Consider the following 21,830-nt stretch of genomic DNA (forward strand, 5'->3'; position numbering starts at 1 on the left):
ACCATACTGGCTTGCTTTCACTAACCATAGTTAAGATTAATCAAACTTAAGTTTCGGGTTGGGCAAGGTGCAGTTTCTCTAAAATGGAAGTGAAAGTTTCAAAAAACTCACTGCTGCAGCAGACAAGAGAGGGAATACAGTACACAAATCTAAGGCTCATCTCGATTCATTCTCGTACCCAGTGTTCAAAGTAGTGCAAGAGGCTAAGATTACCCTCTGAATGAGGAGAAATGTCTTCCATTTGTGTAAAGGCACTGTTGGATCCAAGCCAAGTCTAAACATATGGCTGGATCCAAGAAACTACCTGCTGCATGGTGGCATCTTAAATATTCATCCTGTAGAACCTCGAGCATTGTGAAGAGCTGGTCACTGTAGCCTCCAGCTGTGTGTTGCAATGACTGTTGCCACAAGCCTGCAACCAGTCATGTGTATGGTGATTCCCTCTGCATGAACACTGCATGGTGGAGGTTACACATGACAGCACCCATGGGTAACCACCACGCTATAAAGTTTAGGACTAGAGAAGTTGGTCATCCCTGCTTCTAAGCATTTGAAACAGATGTTAAGTGGGTATAAGGGGAGAGTAAGATCACTGAAGGCTGGGGACATCTATTTTAAAAAAACACCAGATACAAATGGCTATGCAAGTTCACGCAGCTACAGTTTGAATTGTAGCATAGACAAGCTCTTAGTGGAAACATGATGAGACACTCATGACTGCCATTTGCACAAAAATGAAAGAGAATGTGCTTCCCGCATGGCAAGCATTATGTGGTGCAGAAGAATCTCATGGCAATATTATTCCTCTGGTAGCACTGTCTGTAATCCCAAATAGGCCTGTAATCGTGAGGGCAGATGAGCAGGAACTCCCCATAGACTAAATCAGAGCTCCATTGTGAAATTTTCATGGGGGTGTTTGTCTTGCCTCAAAAAAGCATCCTGTGCAGACATGGCCTGGGTTTAAAAACAAATTTCAAAATTCGTTTCTATTGTATTTTGCCTATAAATGAATACCACACTGGAGATCTCTTATAGAGGGGGGGGAGAGGAAGAGAGACCTTCAACCCATGGGCTTAATTAGGCCCGATATGGGATCTTATGTGGCCAAGACTGGTTCTCCAAAACCATCTGCCCCAAACCTGATGTCATATACTGTACGACATCAGGTGAAGGGCAAGCAGAAACAGGAAGCTTACAGGGTAGTCCCTATTGTGCATTGGCAAGGGAGGCTTTCTGTCAGTGCCAATCAGCTGATGGCTGGCGAGAGCAAGCCAGTTGGGATTGGCTACAAAACGGGAGCTCCCCCCGGAGCTGAGAAGGTCCCATTCACCCAGCCATATTTGTCCAGCGAGGGATAGGTGAGAAAAGGATCTGTCTCCACCCCGCCTTACAGGGGTCCATTGTCAGGTTTTGCTCCTTTTTATGATTGCTGTAGCACTCACAAATTTGTGCAAAAACGTTGCATCTAACAGAATCCTGGTATTAATAGGTTTTTGCCATGACAATTACGCTTTACACAGACATGAATGCACTGGCAATAACCATTTAAAGCGCTCATCATACTCACTCTCCGTTTCCTGTTTGACAGCACTTTCTTTTCGAGGCAGTGTAGCTGGGATGGATTAGGTTGCAAGCATCAAAGACAAAGACAAGTTAAAAATGCATTTTGCACAAACCATGCACGAGATGCAAGTTAAGCACTAGCTGGAAAGAAACATGCAGATAACTATGAGAAGCAAGTAACTACAAGTTGCAAACAAACATAGCTGGGGAGGTACCCATCTAGAATTTTTAACTATGCAGGAAAATGTAGATTATGTTTCGGTAGCACACTGAAGATTTTCCAGTTTGTGTTTGTGTGTGTGTGTGTGTGTGTGTGTGTGTGGAAACTCGACTGTGCAGGGGGGGGGATCTCCATTTTGCCAGTTATGGCAGATGGAACACTAGGCATTCATAAGATACAGTATGATACAAATGAGAGGGCAGATGTTGCTGAAGACATTTGGGTTGTCCAGAGAGGCTGTAGTATGTGAATTGGAGACACATGTCCCAGGATCCCTTAGGGACACCACAGGGGATTCTGCCCACAATCCAGTAGTTCTGCCCCAGCATCCTCTGAAACATGGCAAGTTTAATGCTTTAATGCTTGCATAGTTGGATTGGTCTTGGCAATGGGAGACCTCAACTACAGAGCTGCACTGCTGCACATGCACAGAAAAGCCTAAACTAACGCTCACTGTTCATAGATCCTCCGTTGTAGAAAAGGCAACTTCTACAATCTGATGACGGCTGCGGCATAGAAGTTGCATTGTACAAAGTCAGACCATTGGTCCTTCTAGCTCAGTATTGTCTATGCTGAAAGGCAGCAGATCTCCAGATGTCTCCTACAGAAGTCTTCCCTAGCCCTACCTAGAGATGTTCCGGACTCAACCTGCAACCATTTGCACACAAAGCTACAGCGCTTCCCCAAGACTGTGAGACACTATCTAAATTTCAGTCTCCTGTATCTCTGGTAAGTCTGGAGTATTGTCTCATTACTGGCAACTTAATATGCTTTTTAATGCCATAACCATCGTTTCCATGTGGCATGTTGAGATAGTACACTAAATGCCTTCCAAGCTTCAGATGCAATTCACAATGAAAGAGTTTAGTGTTTCACTTCAAACACACTGCAGAGGATTTTTTCTCCTCCTTCCTACCATGCTACCTTGAGGGCCGGGGAGGTGGAGGGACTGAGGCAGGGCAATATTTCTGCAGGCAAACTATGTTTACTATGGGTTCACAATAGCTATTATTAACATTTCCACCCCGTTTTTACAGTAACAACGCACACTTGTCCACATAGAAACCTGGTAGGATTTATGCACTTTTGGAGAGGACAAAACTGTCAGGCCGCAAACACAAAACCACAGGACACAAGGTTACTTATTACTGAATGCGACTTGGAGGTTGAATTCCAATCTAGTAGCAACAATTGGAGAGACAGGTTGCATACACAGAAGATTTGATGTGCAATGTTCACAGTGAATACAATACTACATGTAAAATAATGGCTTGTTAAGAGCCATGAGATCTGGGCTGCAGCAACCAGCTCAATATCTCTTCACATGATGAGCCTCTATGGTAGACTGAGGTACAACAATAGGCTTGATTACCTTCCTCACAAGGTGAAAGGGTGTAACCTAGCTAAGCCTGGCAGGGCAGCTTACTCTATGACATTAACCCCTTCATGCATTAATTAGACTTAATCATGTTGGTTATGAGGCTGGTTATCCCACACAAAGTACCTAAAATTTCCCAAACCCTGTACATATATTAACAAATAAGATATTTTGCAAGCCTATGGGCATGGCCTAATGCAAAAAAAATGGGGAAGAAAGAGGAAAGCATGTGAACATGACTTGCAGCTGCTAGGTCACTGTCACAGGACCTTTGCATATGTATGTGGGGAAATAATATCTATTTATTGTGGTCCTTCCTCCTCCTCCCTCAGTGTTTTCAAATTTACACGTTTACCAAGAACATTTTGGGGTGGGGTGGGGTAGATAAATAAAGAATAAACAAAATGAGAAGAGGCACAAAAAATAGAAGGCTCGCTCCCAAACACTAGAAATCATTCCTGACTAATCTCTGGCATTTTGATATTTCACCAAACACTGTTCATATATGTCTGTGCTTGAGCTCAACTTAGCAGCCTTAAGGGCTAGCAGTGTGCCTTAAAAAACAAACAAAAGAGGACAAGCTGAAATTCCCAGGATGCTAAATTCTGCACCCAATATTAATTGGGGCAGTATGATTGCATATTTACAGAGTACACAGAGCCCTGGCTATCAGAGACACCGCACTGTGGGACAGGGCGGCCTACATTATTGAAAATGCAGGAGGTCACTGTATGGAAGGAGAGATTTAAAAACAGTCAATCTGTGAAGGTGCAACACCCCATACATTGAAGATAATGGCTTATCATGGGCCATTATCTAAAAAGGGTCCCTTTAGGCAACACGTAATATTCCACTGCATTATAGCTTACGTAATCATGCCCTGCATTTCTGATGTTCAGACTGCAAGTGCCGTTTCTTATGTAGCCAAAATGGAACCTTCCATCCCAAGAGAGAGAGAGAGATATCAGTAGGCTTGGGGAAACACTGAGGTTTGTGAAAGTACAAACAATCTTTTAGGGGCTGGGGAACACCCCCAAACAACCCGGTGAGTACTAAGTGTACTAAATAGCCATGGAATGCTGCCTGACTGTTGGAGCAGAGAGATTGAAAACTGGAATAGAGAGAATGGATGAGGATGGAGTGTTTGGAATCCTGAACAGGATTTTGCTGTAAGCTCCACTTGGCTCCATGAAAATCCTTACAGGGTTTACTATCAATTGCTTGAAGTTTTCTTTGATTTAAATCATATTCTATTCCGAAGGGTACAAGTTACGTTACACAATTTATTTCCAGTTCTGTCCATAAGCCTTTTACGTACTATGCTCTCCTCAGGACAGAAATTCCGACATCTCCAACTCCCTACTGCCATAAGTGAAACTTTGAAAAGTCCTCATGATCCATTACAAATATTTATGCTCATGAATATTTACTATTCACTAAGACCTCTGAGCATAACCCCAGCACCATCAATATGAGCTTTCATACAGAAGACTCACTGGATCACATCTTCAGAAATATCAAGCAGCACTGAGCAAAACAGGCTTGCTGCTGGTCCCCTTGCCACTTGTCAGGCACAACACCGCTAGAATTTTAGGCTCCAAATTTAAATTGTGACACCTACACCCCTTACTCGAAACTTCATAAAACACTTTTGCAGCCACTGCTAAAATATCTGCTGTCAGTCGCAAGAGTAGAAACCTCCTTAGGTTCATTCTGACACAAAACTGAAAAAAAGGGAGCACCTGTTATATACTTACCAAACTTCTTCCCTTCCTTCGTTGCCCCAGTCATTTTAATCTTGGCAACTTCAAAGAAATCCTTTATTTCCCTGTCATACAACCGTGATAAGTAGTCCATATAGTTCTTAAAGAAAAATGAACACACATTACAGTAAAGGTTTAGTGGCTTCTCGGGAAGAGAAATATATGGCACATCACTTCAAAAGACGTCAATTTGGAATGCACAACATGTGCCTGCTGTGATGTCATGCACGATGCGTGCCAGGCTCCCTCAGTCTTGGAGGCAACCTGGTGCACCTCTGTGAGGGGCTTACATTCCTGGATACCGCACGTGTAAGTGAAATTGTGTATACTGGGAGCACCATCTAAAAAGACTCTAAACCCCCATTTGACCTCTGGAAACCCTTGGAAAACACTTTAAAAAACCAACACCACCTACTAGACTCCCTCCAAACCTCCTTTCTCAAGCTCCATCTCCCCACAGACCTCAAAGGTTGGTGCAAAGGCTCATGGGATTGCACCTGCAAAAGCTCCTGGGATTCCGAGCTGCTCTTTTTGTGCCATTTTTGCCCTTTCCATGCCATTTCTGGGTTTGAATTGAATTCTTTATTTATTTCGCGGCGCGGCGCATGCACGAGGTTGCAAATGAGTGTGGAGTTGCCTGGATATGCAAGTTATCTCTACAGATGAAGAAACTGAAAATGCAACTCTGAGCACCAGAGGAAGCCTGCAGCATAAGGCAAATTGTGTTGCAATTTTATCTTGAGACTCATAATCTCAATAAATCAAAAGGAATAAACTTAAGACTGAAGAGGGCACAGTAGTGGTGGAAAGGAGATTTCCTATGTATTCGAGAGCTAATAATCCCTAGACTGCTGCATCATCTCACACTGCTAACTAATTTAGCAGAATAAAAGACTGTTTGATTACCTCCCATATGATATTTCACTTTGAGCCACTCACCGTTGTTAGCCCTTCATATTTTCCATAATCTGTGTTCTTTAACCACTCCATAAGTTTGGCATAGCGCAACAAGTCTCTGTGAAAAGGATGGTGGTTCGGTAGGGTCAACTCAATGGAGTGCTGAGCAAGAGTGGAACTTTGGTCATGGCCCTTGGCAGAGGAAAGCAACAGAAGAAAGTTGTGTGAACATAACAGTAGAATGGCAAACCTGGATACCCTGGGAATTTGCCAGTTTGTCAGATAAAAGATCTGCCTTGCTATTTAGCAGGTATGCTTTTGCAGCTGTTCTTTGTTCCTTTCAGTACTTTGAAAGAAAGAAAACAGACATAAAAAACCACAAAATATTCAAAGAACAAAATAAATGCTGAGCTACAGATTATGTGTTAGAAATCACAATGCACTCTCATCAGGACTTGCGTTTTCCATTTGAAATTTCAATATTGCTCTCATTAACCTTGTAGCGACAGCGAAGATACTGTCCCACCAGATTCCAAAATCATTTATGGTATATAGAGTGAAACAAAGCCCAATTTGTTAGATTTTGGTTGAATTTCTTCAATATTATTTTACACAGTAAAACAATATAAATTTGATGATATGCTTTAAAAATGCAACTCCAGATAAGATGATGAATAGAAAAGTGCCAGTTAATAGAAATCATTCACAAACATGTAAGCCATTCTGTCACCCATTCATTCATCTGTTTAGAGAAATACATCATCACTCTATAATATGCCCGAGAGAGTCAGTATCTCAATTTCACTGTTAGACACAATTTAACAAAGCTATTCAAAGCTGGTTTCACTCCCTTTTGAGTTATATTATGTTAACAAAATGCTAAATATGATCAGCCCCAACATTCACATGTAGACTTCACAGGTACCAGGAAAACCAGATATCCTATATACTAATTGCAAACTCATTCTCTTAATGTGGATCCTTATGTATGCCAAATGGCATTATCCACGCACAAGAGGGGGATATCAGCAGGTTCCAGAAGTACTCAAATCTTTGGGGGGGAAATCCTGCCAGAGGCTGGGGCTGGGAAGATACCCAAAACAGCCCAAAGAAGACTGAGCATGGTCAGTGGGCATGGAATGCTGACTGACTACAGGGGTTGGGAGGGTGGATGGGGGACAGAAAGCCTTGGGGAAGGGGGAAGTGTGTGGCATATCCTTAAAAAGGCATGCCTGGCTGGCAATTCAAAGCAGGAGTACTCCGAACTGCAATATTTTGCAGCAGGTCCTGCTTGTTCTCTATTGAGGACAATAATGTGACATTCAAGAATGACTTCACTACAATTTAATTTCTAGTAGTGAACTGCGATTGTCATACGAAGAGTGGTATAAAAATTTAATAAATAACAGAAAGTAAATAAAACCAGCAGTTTCCATTCGCCTTCCCTGCTACCACCCACCCACCTGTGCAAATCACATTGACGCAGCTCTAACCCAGTCTATGTTGATTCAACATCTTTGTGCCTAAGTTGTGCATCTTTTACAAAGCGCATTAACAATACATAGGAAGCTTTGGTGTCGAGGTAATCCTCAGAAGGACTTGTTTCCTCAAGTCACAGAAGCCATATTTTCTTATTTTGCAGAGGCAACACTGCAGGACATACATTAGGCTTAGCAAGCTTTTTAAAAGACGACTCAGTATAATTAAAACAGGTTGATTCGAACTCTCTGTACTCACAGGAACTGAAAGATAGTAGGACCTGTTAATGAGACCCTTCTCCAGCTCTATAAACTATTTGGAGATAAAATGCAGGGATGTAAACACTGTATTGAATAGAGATGCCCACACAACCCATTCCTAACATTAAGCTGTGCATGTGACAACTTAAAAGCTTCAAAAACAAAGGTGATACAGAAGTTAGACCAAATATTAATTTGTAAGTGCCACACAAAGAAAATATATAAACATCTCAGTCAGGATAAAAGTTTGGTCTCTTAACAGTGACCAATTCCCCTGGGAAGCTTAGCTCACAAGGAAGGCACTGTATTCCTCCCACAATAGGTAGAAATCAAAAATATATTGGCTCTAAAACATGTTCCATTTTTGCATATTGTAACTAAAAAAAAAAAACATGTTCCATTTTTGCATATTGTAACTAAAACCCCAAAACAGGCCTATCCCGGCCTCCACTCATTATTTTGTAAAGCCATCTAATCTCTTGGCCATCTCCATCTCCTAGCAGTGAAGACAAGGAAAAGCAATGCTCATATCCTATTTCTTGCACTGCAGAGAACCAGGTAGCATCAATTCACCAGAATATTTGTGCACTGGAGCCGTAATACTGAGATGCCAGTGTTTAGTTAATTTTCCACATAAAGGGTATACATACCCTCCAACATTTCTCTGATGAAAATAGGGACATCCTATTCCATCATCATCATCATCATCTTACTATCTATTCCCCGCCCATCTAACTGGGTTGCCCCAGCCACTCTGGACAGCTTGCAGCATATATAAAAACATAATAAAACATTTAACATTTAAAAAACTTCCCTACTTCAGAGCTGCCATACCCTCCAACATTTCTCCCATGGAAACAGGGACGTCCTAAGGAAAAGCGGGACATTCTGGGATCAAATCAGAAACCGGGACGGCTTCTGTAAATCTGGAGTTGTCCCTGGAAAACAGAGACACTTGGAGGGGCTGGCTCATTTCACTAAATTTTCTTTGCCACTGATCATTAAGGGAGCAAAGTGATGCAAAGCAGTCAGACAGCTTAAAGGAAGCCTTCCGTGAAGTATAGAATTTATTGAAGTCTCTGAAAACTGAATCAAGCACTCATCTTCAAAATATTTACGGAGTCAAAGTACCTGCTGAACAAATACATTGTTGAGGTGGCTGGCCAGTCTCCGCGCAAACTGCTCTCGCAAATCGCTAAACCGCTGCTGCTGCTGCTTCACAGCATGGAGCATCTCATGCCCTATAATCAGAAGAGGAAACCAAAACAAAATACTGCTTCAGTAAGGCAAGTTTCAGAAAAGAGAAAAGCACTGGGGAAAACCAGAAGACTTCAGCTGCAGAAAGACAATGGTAAGGTGTGTGTGTGTGTGTCTTGATTATAAAAGCACTTACCTGGCTGAAGAGTTACACTCATGCACTGTAAGAGTGCATCTGCCGCATTAGTGCAGGCCTCAATGCCCCGGGAGGATGAGAGGTCTCCTTCCTGGAGGGCCTTGATGTGACCTTTTGCCAAATCCATATGGTTCTGCAAGAACAGATGTTTACACTGGGAGGGCAAGCACTAAACTTCAAAGCCTTATTTATCTTTCACAGTCTACAGAAAGGAGCTCAGATTATTATTTTGCATATTCCAAACAAGCACCGCTAATCTAATTTCCACCCACCATAATGGCCCTTGGGCATGGATTTGCATGTTAGCGTTTTTTATCAATTTCCACCACTGCCGCTAACAAAACGCCCCATACAGATCGCTAAGTTGACTTAAGCACACAAACACATTGGAACCAAAAGTAAACTGCACGGAGACAGAAAGCCCATTTCGCCAGGTGAAGTGCCCGCCGCAGACAATGGAAGTGCAAGAGGCAGCACTCTGTTTGGCTTAGCATGACTTGAGAAGCAGACCTACGGGGAGCTGCCATTGAAATACAGCTATGCATTCAAAGGGCTTGAGACCAGGTAGGGCAGTCTTATCCCACATGCATTTTAAGATCTTTGAAGAGACCCTGTTCTATGTTCTGCCAACATCTGAAACGCTTTCAGTAGGAACACAAGAAAGAGCCAGGTGCATTTAGGCTTTATAGTTCCTTCCAAGGGAGACCAATCTCTTTGCTATCCCTATGCAAAGAAGTGACAGTCTTCCTGAGCCTTTAGCCTGGCTGAGGCAATTTTAACTGGGCTCCTGATTTGTTTTTTAACACCTATCAGCCGCTAGTTTAAAACTAACAAATCAATTTTAAATCTGTTTGAAGTTTTAAATCCGTTGTTATTTTTATTACACACACACACACACTTTTGTGATTATCTGTTTTGTGCGCTTCATTACGAAAAAGGCAGAGAAGAAAATTAATAAATAAATATGGGGAATAGTCAAAAAGTGTCCTGGGCATGCCAAAGTCCCTGGACACACTTAAAGTAGCTCACTGAACCTAAAGCTATGCAGCTGAACAGCTAAATGTGTTTTATTGGCATTAAATATAATGGCAGTGTGCAACTACTTTTTAATCTATTGTAATTCACTCAAATTTTGGTTTGGGTTGACTGTGTGTTTGAACAAATAAATACGTAAGTATGTCACACACTTACAACAAGGAACTCTATCTCTGAAAGTAATTTCAGGTTGTTAGTGTTGCTAAGATGAATTAGATGGTTGCTTTCCGAAATCTGGTCCATTTGTTCTTTCACGCTCTGGAGCATTTCCTCATAACTGCTCAGCTTCACTTCAATTTGGTCCACCTCTTTCAGTGCCTCATCCAGCAGCTTCATCAAGATGTTCACTTGTTTCTCAGAGGCCATGATCGAGTGGATGTTTGCCTGCAAAGGAAATAATATCCATTACCCATCTTACATCGTATTTCAAGAGTTGGTAGTCACTAAATGCAATGACACCAAGTTGGAACACAGCCGATTAAAAAACAACAACCATAACTCTCAGAATTATTACACCAGCATTCATGTGCACCAACCTGGAGCCCTCCAGAAGTAAGTAAGTAAGTAAGTAAGTAAGTAAGTAAGTAAGTAAGTAAGTACCATATATTCCAGCGTATAAGACGACCCCCAACTTTTCCAGTTGAAATATAGAATTTGGGATATACTCGCCGTATAAGAAATACAACCCGGAGTATAAGACGACCCCCGACTTTTGAGAATATTTTCCTGGGTTAAAAACTTTTATATGCTGGAATATACAGTAAGTAAGTAAGTAAGGTGGCGCTGTGGTTAAACCACTGAGCCTAGGGCTTGCTGATCAGAAGGTCGGCGGTTCGAATCCCTGAGACGGGGTGAGCGCCCGTTGCTCGGTCCCAGCTCCTGCCAACCTAGCAGTTCAAAAGCACGTCAAAAATGCAAGTAGATAAATAGGAACCGCTACAGCGGGAAGGTAAACGGTGTTTCCATGTGCTGCTCTGGTTTGCCAGAAGCGGCTTTGTCATGCTGGCCACATGACCTGGAAGCTATACGCCGGCTCCCTCGGCCAATAATGCGAGATGAGCGCTCAACCCCAGAGTCGGTCACGACTGGACCTAATGGTCAGGGGTCCCTTTACCTTTACCTTTAAGTAAGTAAGTAAGTAAGTAAGTAAGTAAGTACTGTAATGTTATTATTAAGTCCATCTGACTGGGCAGCCCCAGCCACTCTGGGCTGCTTCCAACAAATAGAAAAGCAACTGTTATCATCCCTGAACATTGGCTATGCTGGCTAGAGCTGATGGGAATGCAAGTCTAAAATATCTAAAGGGCATTAAGTTGAGGACAGCTGCCACAAACCCTGGTAAGTAGCAATGGTAGAAGAAACTTTGGCCCACCAGGCTTCCCTGTTTGGCCCCCCTGGCTGTTTTGTCCAAGCCACTCATCACCTGATGTGAGGCATGGACAAGTAAAGGTGTGGATTCAAGCAGCCCCAAATTCAAGGCATGGCTGCAAAGGAGGAACCTTGGTGGTCCCTCCAAATGTTGCTGGGCTACAGTTCCTATCGTTCCTGATCACTGGCTTTGCTGGAGTCCAGAACATCTGCAGAGGACCACAATGGCTGCTCCGAGCCCAAGTCCAAACCAAAGTGTATTCTGCACAAGCTTTCCATTATCTCTTGCAAAGCACACTGCCAAATTTCAAAATAAATCATTACCCCATCGAGCACTTGCAGTTCTCTGGACAACTTATCTGCGAAGGCCTCTGCATTGGAGATGGCATATTCACAGCCTTCCATCATTATTTCGATGTCCTGCTCTTCTCTTGCATTTAACTCTTGGTACTCGTCAACCACCTCTTCATCTCCTCCTGCCACATTCTGATTCTCACCGCTTGGAACCGATTCTTGAGAGAGCAGAAAAAGATTGCGTTCATGAAAAATGGATACAAGGGCTACCGTCTTAACCTAGGTGATCAAAATCTTTTTGAATGACTGACAAGACCACAATGCCAAAGAAAGTGGAAGAGAGCTGTCCATACAATGTAAGCATCATGAGTTTTCTTCAAATGGTAAGTTAGGAAACACTATTATTCTCCAAGTCATTTTCAATATAAAAAAGAGGCTAGTGTCATGTTTGACATTCTGCTCTAATTCATTCAGGCTCCCTTTGGTACAGAATATGATAACTGGAATTTATTGAATGGTAAAGGCTTTGACTACATTGAAGACCTACTCCTGGAATCATACCTGGGTAGGTAATTTTTGCCCCTGCCAGGATCCTACCTAAAACCTAGGTAGGATCCTGGCAGGGGCAAAAAGGCAAGCATAGGCAAGCTCAGCCCTCCAGATGTTTTGGAACTACAACTCCCACCATCCCTAGATAACAGGACCAGTGGTCAGGGATGATGGGAGTTGTAGCCCAAAACATCTGGAGGGCCGAGTTTGCCTGTGCTTGTTTTAAAGCAGCAGACAACCAAACCTTTGCTATGGTAAACAAAAACTGACTCTTTTCCAGTGTCCATCTCTATACTCCTTCCTCACCTTTAAGAAGTCACAGAAAAACATTTTATCCATCTGTACTAAGGTTTGATCTCTTTCCCCTTACTTGCCATTTTCTGCCCTTGCTTTTTAAATGGGTGCTTGCTTTACAAAAATAAAAGTACTGATTCTCTCTCCACAGTCAGCTGAATACAATCTATGACCTCTGTCCAATACAGTTCGTTTCAGCACAGCATTACCAGGTAATTAAATAACTAACATCATTTGCATTGCATTGTGAAACAGTACTTTCATGACATTTCTTCACATTTGGAGATGTTTCAGCTGCTCCTTGCAGCATTAAGGCTTCAAAGGGTTATGAATTTTAAAAACTCTTGAATAGTATTTCCACCTGCATTTTCAATATATTCCTGAGTGACCTGAAGAAATGTGTTTTGCTTAACAAGATAGGTCATAGGCAATTTTAAGAAAGCAAAAAGCAACTGAATTAGTCACACAGAAGAAGAAAAACAGAAAGAAAAGGTGTTACGCACCTTCTGCAACTTTAGGTAGTTCTGGAGAATTAGAAAGGATTTGAAAAGCAGAGGAAAGGAAGCAAAGAATATTAGCTAAGCAGTGAACAAACACAGAATTTTTCAGAAATGGCAATAAATTGTCACAGAGTCAAAGCTTTGAAATTTAAGTAGATTACAAAGCAGATTTCTTCATATACATGCAACATCTGGTAGATCTCGTGTTTTTTTATTAAGCTTTTAAACATACAAGCATGCAGGCTGTGTAATTAACAGTTACCTTAGTATTCTAAACTTGTATTCAGTTGCTTTTCTCAGAATGGACAGGTTAGACCTGCCAAGCAGGACACCTTAAAATTGATCTGATAACCATTTAAACTTAGCTTTAGCAACTAATAAGTTACATAGGCTCTTCAAGTACGATGTACAGGAGTCCAAAAGCCCAAGATTTCAGAATCTCCCTGGCAAAACATGCCTCAATCCTACACTTACCACGCTAATTAATTTCAAAAGAACTTCCAGGAAAGTGGACCATGTCCTAATTCAGGTCAAAGACATATGAAGCCAATAAAAGCCTTAGTTATTGTTAGTATATGCATGAATAAGGGCAATACAAACAACATGATTTTCTACTACTTTTAAAATATGATGAAATCAATATTTTAACTAGAATACAGAATTATGAAAGATTCAACTGAAGTTTTTACCTTCTAGAAGCTGAGAACTAACATTTATGAAGTCGATCTTCTTTCTAATATACCGCTGATTGAGTTTCCAAATGCATGAAATGAAAGTGTTCTTTTCTGCTATACTGCTAGCAACCCATTTGTACACTTTTTCAAAATGCAGGTCAAACTCAGGGTTTTCCTGAAAAACAGGGACAAAACAATGGGGGAAATCACAATAGTACGTTCCCAACATAATGGTTTAGATTCCAAGGGGAGATCTAAGTAATACATTTAACACATATTCAATGCACACGGCTTCTTCTAAAGAATCCTGTGAACTGTAGTTCTGCAAACTACAATTCCCAGTATTATTTTGAGAAAGTCAGGCGCTTTAAAGGTGCGTTGAATATGCTTTAAAAGCATGGTGTGGATCTATAAAAAAAAACTTCAGCAAGCAAAGCGTTCCATCAGTTATACTCATGGGATGCTCCCACTAACGGAAGCAGAGGTGGAGACTTTCATCACTATAATATTCCCTCTTGAAAATCTGCTGTGGAGGGCAGAGAAGCCTCTGGAGCAGCATGGGAGGGGGGTGCAGGGGGCAAAGGGGAAAGAGTGATAAGTGAAAAATGCAACCTATCCTGTGCTCCAACAGGAGCCTCTGCTGGATCCAAAAGCCCTTCTGTTTACAGAGGGCTGGTAGGCATCCAAGCCAATGTATTTTCAAACAACACAATGTTCTTTGGGGTTCTTTACAATACAACAGGACGCGGGTGGCGCTGTGGTCTAAACAACTGAGCCTAGGGCTTGCCGATCGGAAGGTCAGCGGTTTGAATCCCCGCAACGGGGTGAACAGCTCCTGCCAACCTAACAGTTCGAAAGCACGTCAAAGTGCAAGTAGATAAATAGGTACCGCTACAGTGGGAAGGCAAACGGCATTTCCGTGTGCTGCTCTGGTTCGCCAGAAGCGCCTTTGTCATGCTGGCCACATGACCTGGAAGCTGTACGCCGGCTCCCTCGGCCAGTAAAGCGAGATGAGCACCGCAACCTCAGAGTTGGTCACAACTGGACCTAATGGCCAGGGGTCCCTTTATCCAGAATAAAGGTTCAGAGCGATGCTTGGTTTGATTTTAAAGGTCTACAGACAAAGAAAATTCTTGTGCAGTGCATGAAAGAAACAGAAAACCATCCCTCTGCACATTGCACCTTCTCTCCAAAGGAAATTCTCTTCTATAGAAGTTAGATGTGCAAGCTGCTTCTCTATACACTTACTCAAAAGTAAGTCTGAGCCTTCAAAGAGTTGCTCGTAAGTGTGCATATGAGGGCAACCCTGGTTTCCAAGTCCACTGAAGTTAGCAACTTGCCAAAGGCATGGCAATATGTCACAAATGAAAGTTGCATTTACTGCCCATGCAGAGTGAAGATTTTAAGCCATTATAATGAAGACATACTTTGATGGCATCCTTGGCATCAACGACAGCAAGATCTCGAAGCACCCATGCAGTCTGCCTCTTGTAGAAATCTCCCTTGTCAGATTTTTTCACCTTTACCACGTTTACCTGCACCGGGCGTTCGGTTGTCACTGTGGAGTACAATAAATTGCTGATCACCACAAGACCCAAGCACCAATGTAAGATGGATAATGCCCATTTTCCCACAGCCACAAGTAAGAAATCCTAAAGCAGATATCCCACCCCCACATTTACTTTATATGAAAATGTAAACCTAAGAGATACTCAGAGCGCAGAAGGCAGCCAGGCCCTCTCAAACGTGGAAGCAGACATAGTCAGCAGCTGCTAAGCAGGAAGGAAACATTTTGCTGTTTGCAGATATTAAAAGCAATTACCAGTACCATATTTACTCAATGCGCCATTGAATCTAATGCACACCTTATTTTCGCAATGTAATTTGGTCAAAAAAGGTGAGCATTAGATTCAAGTAAACACGGTATAAAAATCAGTGCAAGCCACTGATCTTATGCAGATGGCCCCTTAGGAAGCCTCTTTATGGCAAACAGGACTCAAAACATTGCAGCACCTAAAATGTTGGTGCTGGTGCACAGAACACTTTATATTTTCTTTTTCAGAGGAACAGACATGTTAGTCCATTGCAACAAAACACAACAAGTCTTGTGGCACCCCAAAGACTCACAAATTTATTGTAGCATAAGCTTTCACGGATTCAAACACACTTGATCACCCCGGGTATAGGGCAGTATATCAATTCAATAAATAATAATAATAGAGCAAAAACATGAAGTGAAATATGAGTTGACCGCTATATAAAGTAGAAAATGGCAGTGTGGGTTGAATAGAAATGAGATACAAAATCACAGTCAGGATCCTTTGAATTTACATATATGTGAAACAGGCACACCTTTTACAGTAGTAGGTTGGTAACAATTTACTCAGCACTGCTAATATTATTGAATTAGCACTTGTATTGTGGCAGGGAGCCATTCACAAGAGAGTGCTAGCACATAGATCCTGGCATTTGTAAGCTAATTAACATTTGTAGCATCCGTTGCTACCCCTATGTAGGATAGGTCAAGGCCAAGTGAGACTTAGGAATCCCAAGTCCGCAGCAATATAACCAGTCAGCTGACAATGTTTTCCAGCAGAGAACCCAAAACTGCTTGTCTGACATGCTTGACAAGAATCCCTTCTACAGTAGGCAATAGCAAAAGCACAAGCTTTGGGGAATTCCCTTTAGACATAACCTATCAATTGAAGTTAAGTGCTGAAATGCTATACATACTTAAATCATAAAAAACACCTTTAAGAGGAGTAGTTACAGGTAGGTAGCCGTGTTGGTCTGAGTCGAAGCAAAATAAAAAAATTCCTTCAGTAGCACCTTAAAGACCAACTAAGTTTATATTTTGGTATGAGCTTTCGTGTGCATGCACACTTCTGCAGATACACTAGAAACAGAAGTGTCAGACCCTATATATATACAGAGGGTGGTGGGGGTGGGTGGGAATGGGAGATGGGCTGATGGGAGTGGTAAACCTGTAGATGGGTGTTAATGGCTGCTGATGGCTGCAATTAGTCCTGGGCTGAGGTGCTAAAGAAAGCTTGATCATGCATAATGAGATAAGAATCCGATATCTCTATTCATCCCAGGTGCTTCCATGGTTTTAAGCTTGGTAATGATTTCCAATTCAGCAACTTCCCTTTCCAGTCTGTTCCTGAAATTTCTCTGTAATAAAACAGCTGCTTTGAGATCTTGTATAGAATGTCCTGGGAGATTGAAGTGTTCTCCTACTGGTTTTTCAGTCTTATGGTTCCTGATGTCAGATTTATGTCCATTTATCCTTTGGCGTAGGGTTTGGCCTGTTTGTCCTCACCCACAATAATACAACCACCAGACTTAACATGGACACTGGTACCAGAGCCTGCAATAAACCCAGATGCCAACTTTGCTGCCACATACACCCGGACAACATCATTACTGGCTCCAACAACATCCAACATACCATCTCAGGACTATTTAATTGCTCATCTTCTAACATTGTGTATGCCATCAAATGCCAACGGTGCCCTTCAGCTCTCTATATTGGACAAACAGGCCAAACCCTACGCCAAAGGATAAATGGACATAAATCTGACATCAGGAACCATAAGACTGAAAAACCAGTAGGAGAACACTTCAATCTCCCAGGACATTCTATACAAGATCTCAAAGCAGCTGTTTTATTACAGAGAAATTTCAGGAACAGACTGGAAAGGGAAGTTGCTGAATTGGAAATCATTACCAAGCTTAAAACCATGGAAGCACCTGGGATGAATAGAGATATCGGATTCTTATCTCATTATGCATGATCAAGCTTTCTTTAGCACCTCAGCCCAGGACTAATTGCAGCCATCAGCAGCCATTAACACCCATCTACAGGTTTACCACTCCCATCAGCCCATCTCCCATTCCCACCCACCCCCACCACCCTCTGTATATATATAGGGTCTGACACTTCTGTTTCTAGTGTATCTGAAGAAGTGTGCATGCACACGAAAGCTCATACCAAAATATAAACTTAGTTGGTCTTTAAGGTGCTACTGAAGGAATTTATTTTACCTTTAAGAGGAAATATACAATAATTGTACAGTGGCTTTCCTAACAAACCAGGTTATTGTTTTTATTTAGAATGCACACATCATTTAATCACTACACTGTATAGGTGAAATTGCACTATTTGATAGTAAATAAAGTACTGTATCAGCTTTTAGCAATGAGCTTAATTAGGAGTTAGAAAAAATGTTTGCCCATGCTTAAAACGAAAACCACATACCTGTGGCACACAAAAAGCAGTTTCTCTTCTTTTTTCCTGCTTTGCAAACATTAACAATACTTAGTAAACGTTCATCATTTGGAGTGAAAATATCCCTCTGTAAGGCATGCTTGATTGCAGTCATTTTCTCTGAGCTGTAAGATATAGGCAATAATAATAACATTTAAGTACTTTTCTGAATAGATGAACTCAGCCACCACCTACTGGACCCAGGAATTGAGGGTGTCTGGCCCCCGCAAACTCATACCAATATAATAAGAGAACAGTGTATTTGATCCTGTGCATTGGTTGATGCAGGATTTTGAAGTTGGGACGTGGCTAAAATCAACTTACAAACATAACTAAATTTAAGCTAGTGCATGAACACCCTTAACAGGCCAAGTGTAGCACTGTATGCTGTGCTCACAAACACATGTGCATATTGAAAACATTTTTCTTTAAAACCAGATAAGCTGCCTGTGGTAGAAATCACATCCCAACTCATCTGGAAGAGCAACCATTAATGAGTCAACAGCTGCAGAATCACATGTGAACATTTGCTACACCTAAACAAAAAAACAGGCTGAGCAAGATTTAAGTGTTTAAAATACCAAAGTAGCTGAAGACAACATGCTGCTTCCACTAGCTTAACTACACAAATGACAAATTTAAAAAGTAAAACAATTGGGGTACATTTCAGCTGCAAGCATTTGTGGATTTGACAGTGCTTTGAAACAAACGGTACAGATTATCACTTAACTATAGTGTAGGTCAGGACACGGTGGGGCCAGTCACAGGGATGACCCGGGGTGGGGGGAAGAGGGGGTGTGATACGTCATGTGATGGGACAGGTTGGGGGGGAATCACAGGGGAAACCCGGGATGGGGGGAGGAGGGGCGGGATATGTCATGGATTGACACAGGGTGGTGGCAGTCACAGGGATTAGCCACGGCAATGCGTGGCAGGGCCAGCTAGTGGTTTTATATTCCCATTTTGAAATAAAATAAACTTCTTGTTCGATTTCAGTTTATAATTCTTGCCTGCTCATTGGGGTTTGGTGGGGAAGGGATAGGGTCGACACCTGTCCTGTATACTGTATTACCGTATCATTCCGTATTTCTATGTAAAATGCTATGACCGGTATTAATATATAGTTTTGTCCTGCATTTCAGGTCTCCTCTCTGTGCCAAGTTAGGAATCCTCTCCAAATGCATGTGTTCGAAAAGGTGCATGAAAGATCACGTATTTAAGCTCTGGGCAGCCAAGCACAGACAGGTTTACAAATTCCAGAGGGACCATCCTGTTAGGCTGCAACTGATTGTCATGGATTGCTTTGAAGCCTACCAGAGAAGAATGGCAGATGAAGTTGATGGACTATGCAGAAATGGCTAAAATGACAGGAAGAATTAGAAATCAGGAAGTCCAAAATTTTAGTAAGGAATGGGGAAAATTCATAACTTATCTTAAAGACCATTGTAAACAGTTAAAATCGTTCATAGGATTGGAATATCACTTGTAGCTTAAGGGTGAATTCTGTGTGTTCAGTGCGGTGGAAGTATTGTAAGACGTAATGAATGTAGGTAAGAGAGGGCTGTTGACTCAGTCCTTCTTTTCCTTTCCAATCTTTCTTTTTTCTTCTTTCTCCTTTTTTTCTTTTTTAACTTTTTACCTTTTTCTTTTTTCTTTCTTTTTCGCATATTAGTCTTTTTGGGATTTTAAATCTATGTAAACATTATAAAAATTGAAGCTATATATTGTATACATATGTATGTACTGTTCCTTGCAATAATAAAATTTAATTTTTTTAAAAAGGGTGAATTCTGGACACAATGGAGATGGAAAAGATTTGGATCATCATAAAAGATGCGGGAGGAAATGGTTGATAATAATAGGACCCACAAAGGGGAAGATGGAAGTTCTTTGAAATCTTGTGGGGTTTTTTTAAAAAAAATACTTTACTGAGCTTAAAAAGAAGTAACAAACAAAAGGATTATCCAAAAGAAAGAAAAGAAAGTGGTCATATTTGTTACATCCCATCCCATCACAACAAGTTCTTGTTTCTAGCGACTTCTCGCCACCCCATCATGTAGCTACCACTCAGTGTAAGTCAGGCACCCCCAGACTTGGCCCTCCAGATGTTTTGGGACTACAATTCCCATCATCCCTGACCACTGGTCCTGTTAGCTAGGGATGATGGGAGTTGTAGTCCCAAAACATCTGGAGGGCCGAGTTTGGGGGTGCCTGGTCTAAGTGATAGACTAAGTCCTTGAAATCTTGTTTTTAATGATTTATGTTTATCTCTGTGAAATTTTAATTTTTAAAAAAACCAAATAAATAATAATTATTTTTTTTAAAAAAGGATTGCTTTGAAGCCACTTCAGCACCAGATCAAACAAACAAACATCGCCCCCACCACCGCCCCTCCCCGCCCTTTGCCAAAACAAAGGTGGTCGCGCTAGGATGGGGCCGTCTGGAGCTTAGGAGAGGAAAGCCAAGGCAGGCGAGGGCGGGTTCCCGGTGAGGGATTCGGGACCCTCTTCCGAAGAAGAGGGGCGCTTCGACAGCAGGCCTGGGGGGGGGGGCGGTTGAGTAAAGGGTGTGAGGAGAAGGGGCCACTGCGAGAAGCTCCGGAGGGGCGGGTAGGGGAACCTGCCGGTGGACCCCCACGACCACCCTATATGCACCCCCATGCAGAGAGACCCCTCTTACCCCGCAGTCTGGGCTGGGGAGAAAAGCCCTTTCCCGAAGCTGCTCCTCTAAAGCCGCCGGCCGCTGTCAGGCTCCGAGGAACCGCTGCCTCCTCCTCCCTCCGTCCCTACCCACTCGCCTTTCCCACTCCTGTCACCGAACAGAACCGGAAGTACACGGAGTAAAGACCGTAACACGTGACGGAAGAGCGTCCGCCGTCGCGGAGATCAGCGGGGAGGGTGGTAAAACCATAGATATCGAAAAATTAAGAGTGACACGGGGTGACCCGAACCGTTCTGAGCAGCTGTGTTTCCTTTCTTGCTCCTTTCAGTGTTTCTGAACTTGTGCGCTGATGATAACTTCGAATAAAACCAGGCTTAGAAAAAGGGCAATTTCAATGATATTTGGAATCCATTCTTACAAATACTGTAATAGGTTGAGATCTCGTGAAGTACAGTAACAACTTTGTAAAGTATACAGTTTTTGGTTTTTCCCTCTTCCCCCTTTATTTTCCCTTCTACATGGGTTATGTTTCTCTTTCTCTCTTTTATTTACGTCTCACCATGTTTAGTGCACATATAATTATGTACTTTTTGGGGGGGATATATAACAAGTGTGCACACAAGAAGAAACTAACTGACTGAATATATGCTATACTGTACTTGAAAGCGAAAAGAAAAGAAAAAAGGCATTGCCCCTGGGATTGTTTGGGGATCCCACTCGCACTTAGAACAAAAGGCTAAGTTTGCAGGCTCGAATCCTGTACAAAACAACTACATACCTTCTGCATTGCAGGGGGTTGGTTCTCAGGGTCCCTTCCAACTCTGCAATTCTATGGTGGATATTTTAATAGACAGCTGCCATGGTGTGTGTGTGAGAGAGTGAGAAAGAGAGCGCGTGTGTGTGGATTTTGACATACTGTACCGGTAACTTCCAATGCAAGACCCGGAAACTCTCCATGCACGTAATTGCATGGGTCATTCTATACTTTTCTATCTCTGTGAGAGGGAAAGATGCAAACAGGAGGCGCAGGACCAAAAAAGGGTGGATATGGGCGTTGATTGTGGATAGAGGGCGGGGTTATTAAGCGTTCTCTTTCCTTCGCTCCTCCGACCGCGGGCAAAGGGGCGTGGCGAAAGCCCATGGCATATATAAGCAATGTGCAATGTGGGGAGGAGAAAGGGCTCCGGATATTTATTGGAGTTAATGCTTTGCGTGCTTCTTAGTCCAGAGCA

General features: G+C 42.2%; 1 protein-coding gene across 5 annotated transcripts in view; it reads right to left on the reverse strand.

The window, feature by feature from the left end:
* The window catches only part of EXOC1 (exocyst complex component 1), a 29,362-nt gene extending 7,872 nt beyond the window's left edge, over positions 1 to 21,490 (reverse strand). Inside the window, exons 1-12 of one of the 5 annotated variants that reach the window (XM_088660943.1) lie at positions 21,377 to 21,490; positions 17,929 to 18,062; positions 15,095 to 15,225; positions 13,683 to 13,842; positions 11,681 to 11,868; positions 10,145 to 10,372; positions 8,954 to 9,086; positions 8,692 to 8,801; positions 7,559 to 7,612; positions 5,864 to 6,013; positions 4,919 to 5,024; positions 1,568 to 1,612 (exon numbers count right to left, since the gene is read on the reverse strand). In XM_088660943.1, coding sequence (XP_088517069.1) covers positions 1,568 to 1,612; positions 4,919 to 5,024; positions 5,864 to 6,013; positions 7,559 to 7,612; positions 8,692 to 8,801; positions 8,954 to 9,086; positions 10,145 to 10,372; positions 11,681 to 11,868; positions 13,683 to 13,842; positions 15,095 to 15,225; positions 17,929 to 18,052 — 1,429 coding nt within the window. In that variant the 5' untranslated portion in view covers positions 18,053 to 18,062; positions 21,377 to 21,490. Of the gene's footprint in view, positions 1 to 1,567; positions 1,613 to 4,918; positions 5,025 to 5,863; positions 6,014 to 7,558; positions 7,613 to 8,691; positions 8,802 to 8,953; positions 9,087 to 10,144; positions 10,373 to 11,680; positions 11,869 to 13,682; positions 13,843 to 15,094; positions 15,226 to 17,928; positions 18,063 to 20,616; positions 20,825 to 21,376 lie in introns of those variants that run through there. The other 4 variants (XM_060278796.2, XM_088660945.1, XM_088660944.1 and 1 more) reach the window with 4 other exon arrangements.
* Between the last annotated feature and the right edge of the window lie 340 nt (positions 21,491 to 21,830).

Source organism: Zootoca vivipara, chromosome Z1 (assembly GCF_965207765.1).
Source record: "Zootoca vivipara chromosome Z1, rZooViv2.hap1.1, whole genome shotgun sequence".
In the NCBI taxonomy this organism is placed as follows: domain Eukaryota; kingdom Metazoa; phylum Chordata; class Lepidosauria; order Squamata; family Lacertidae; genus Zootoca; species Zootoca vivipara.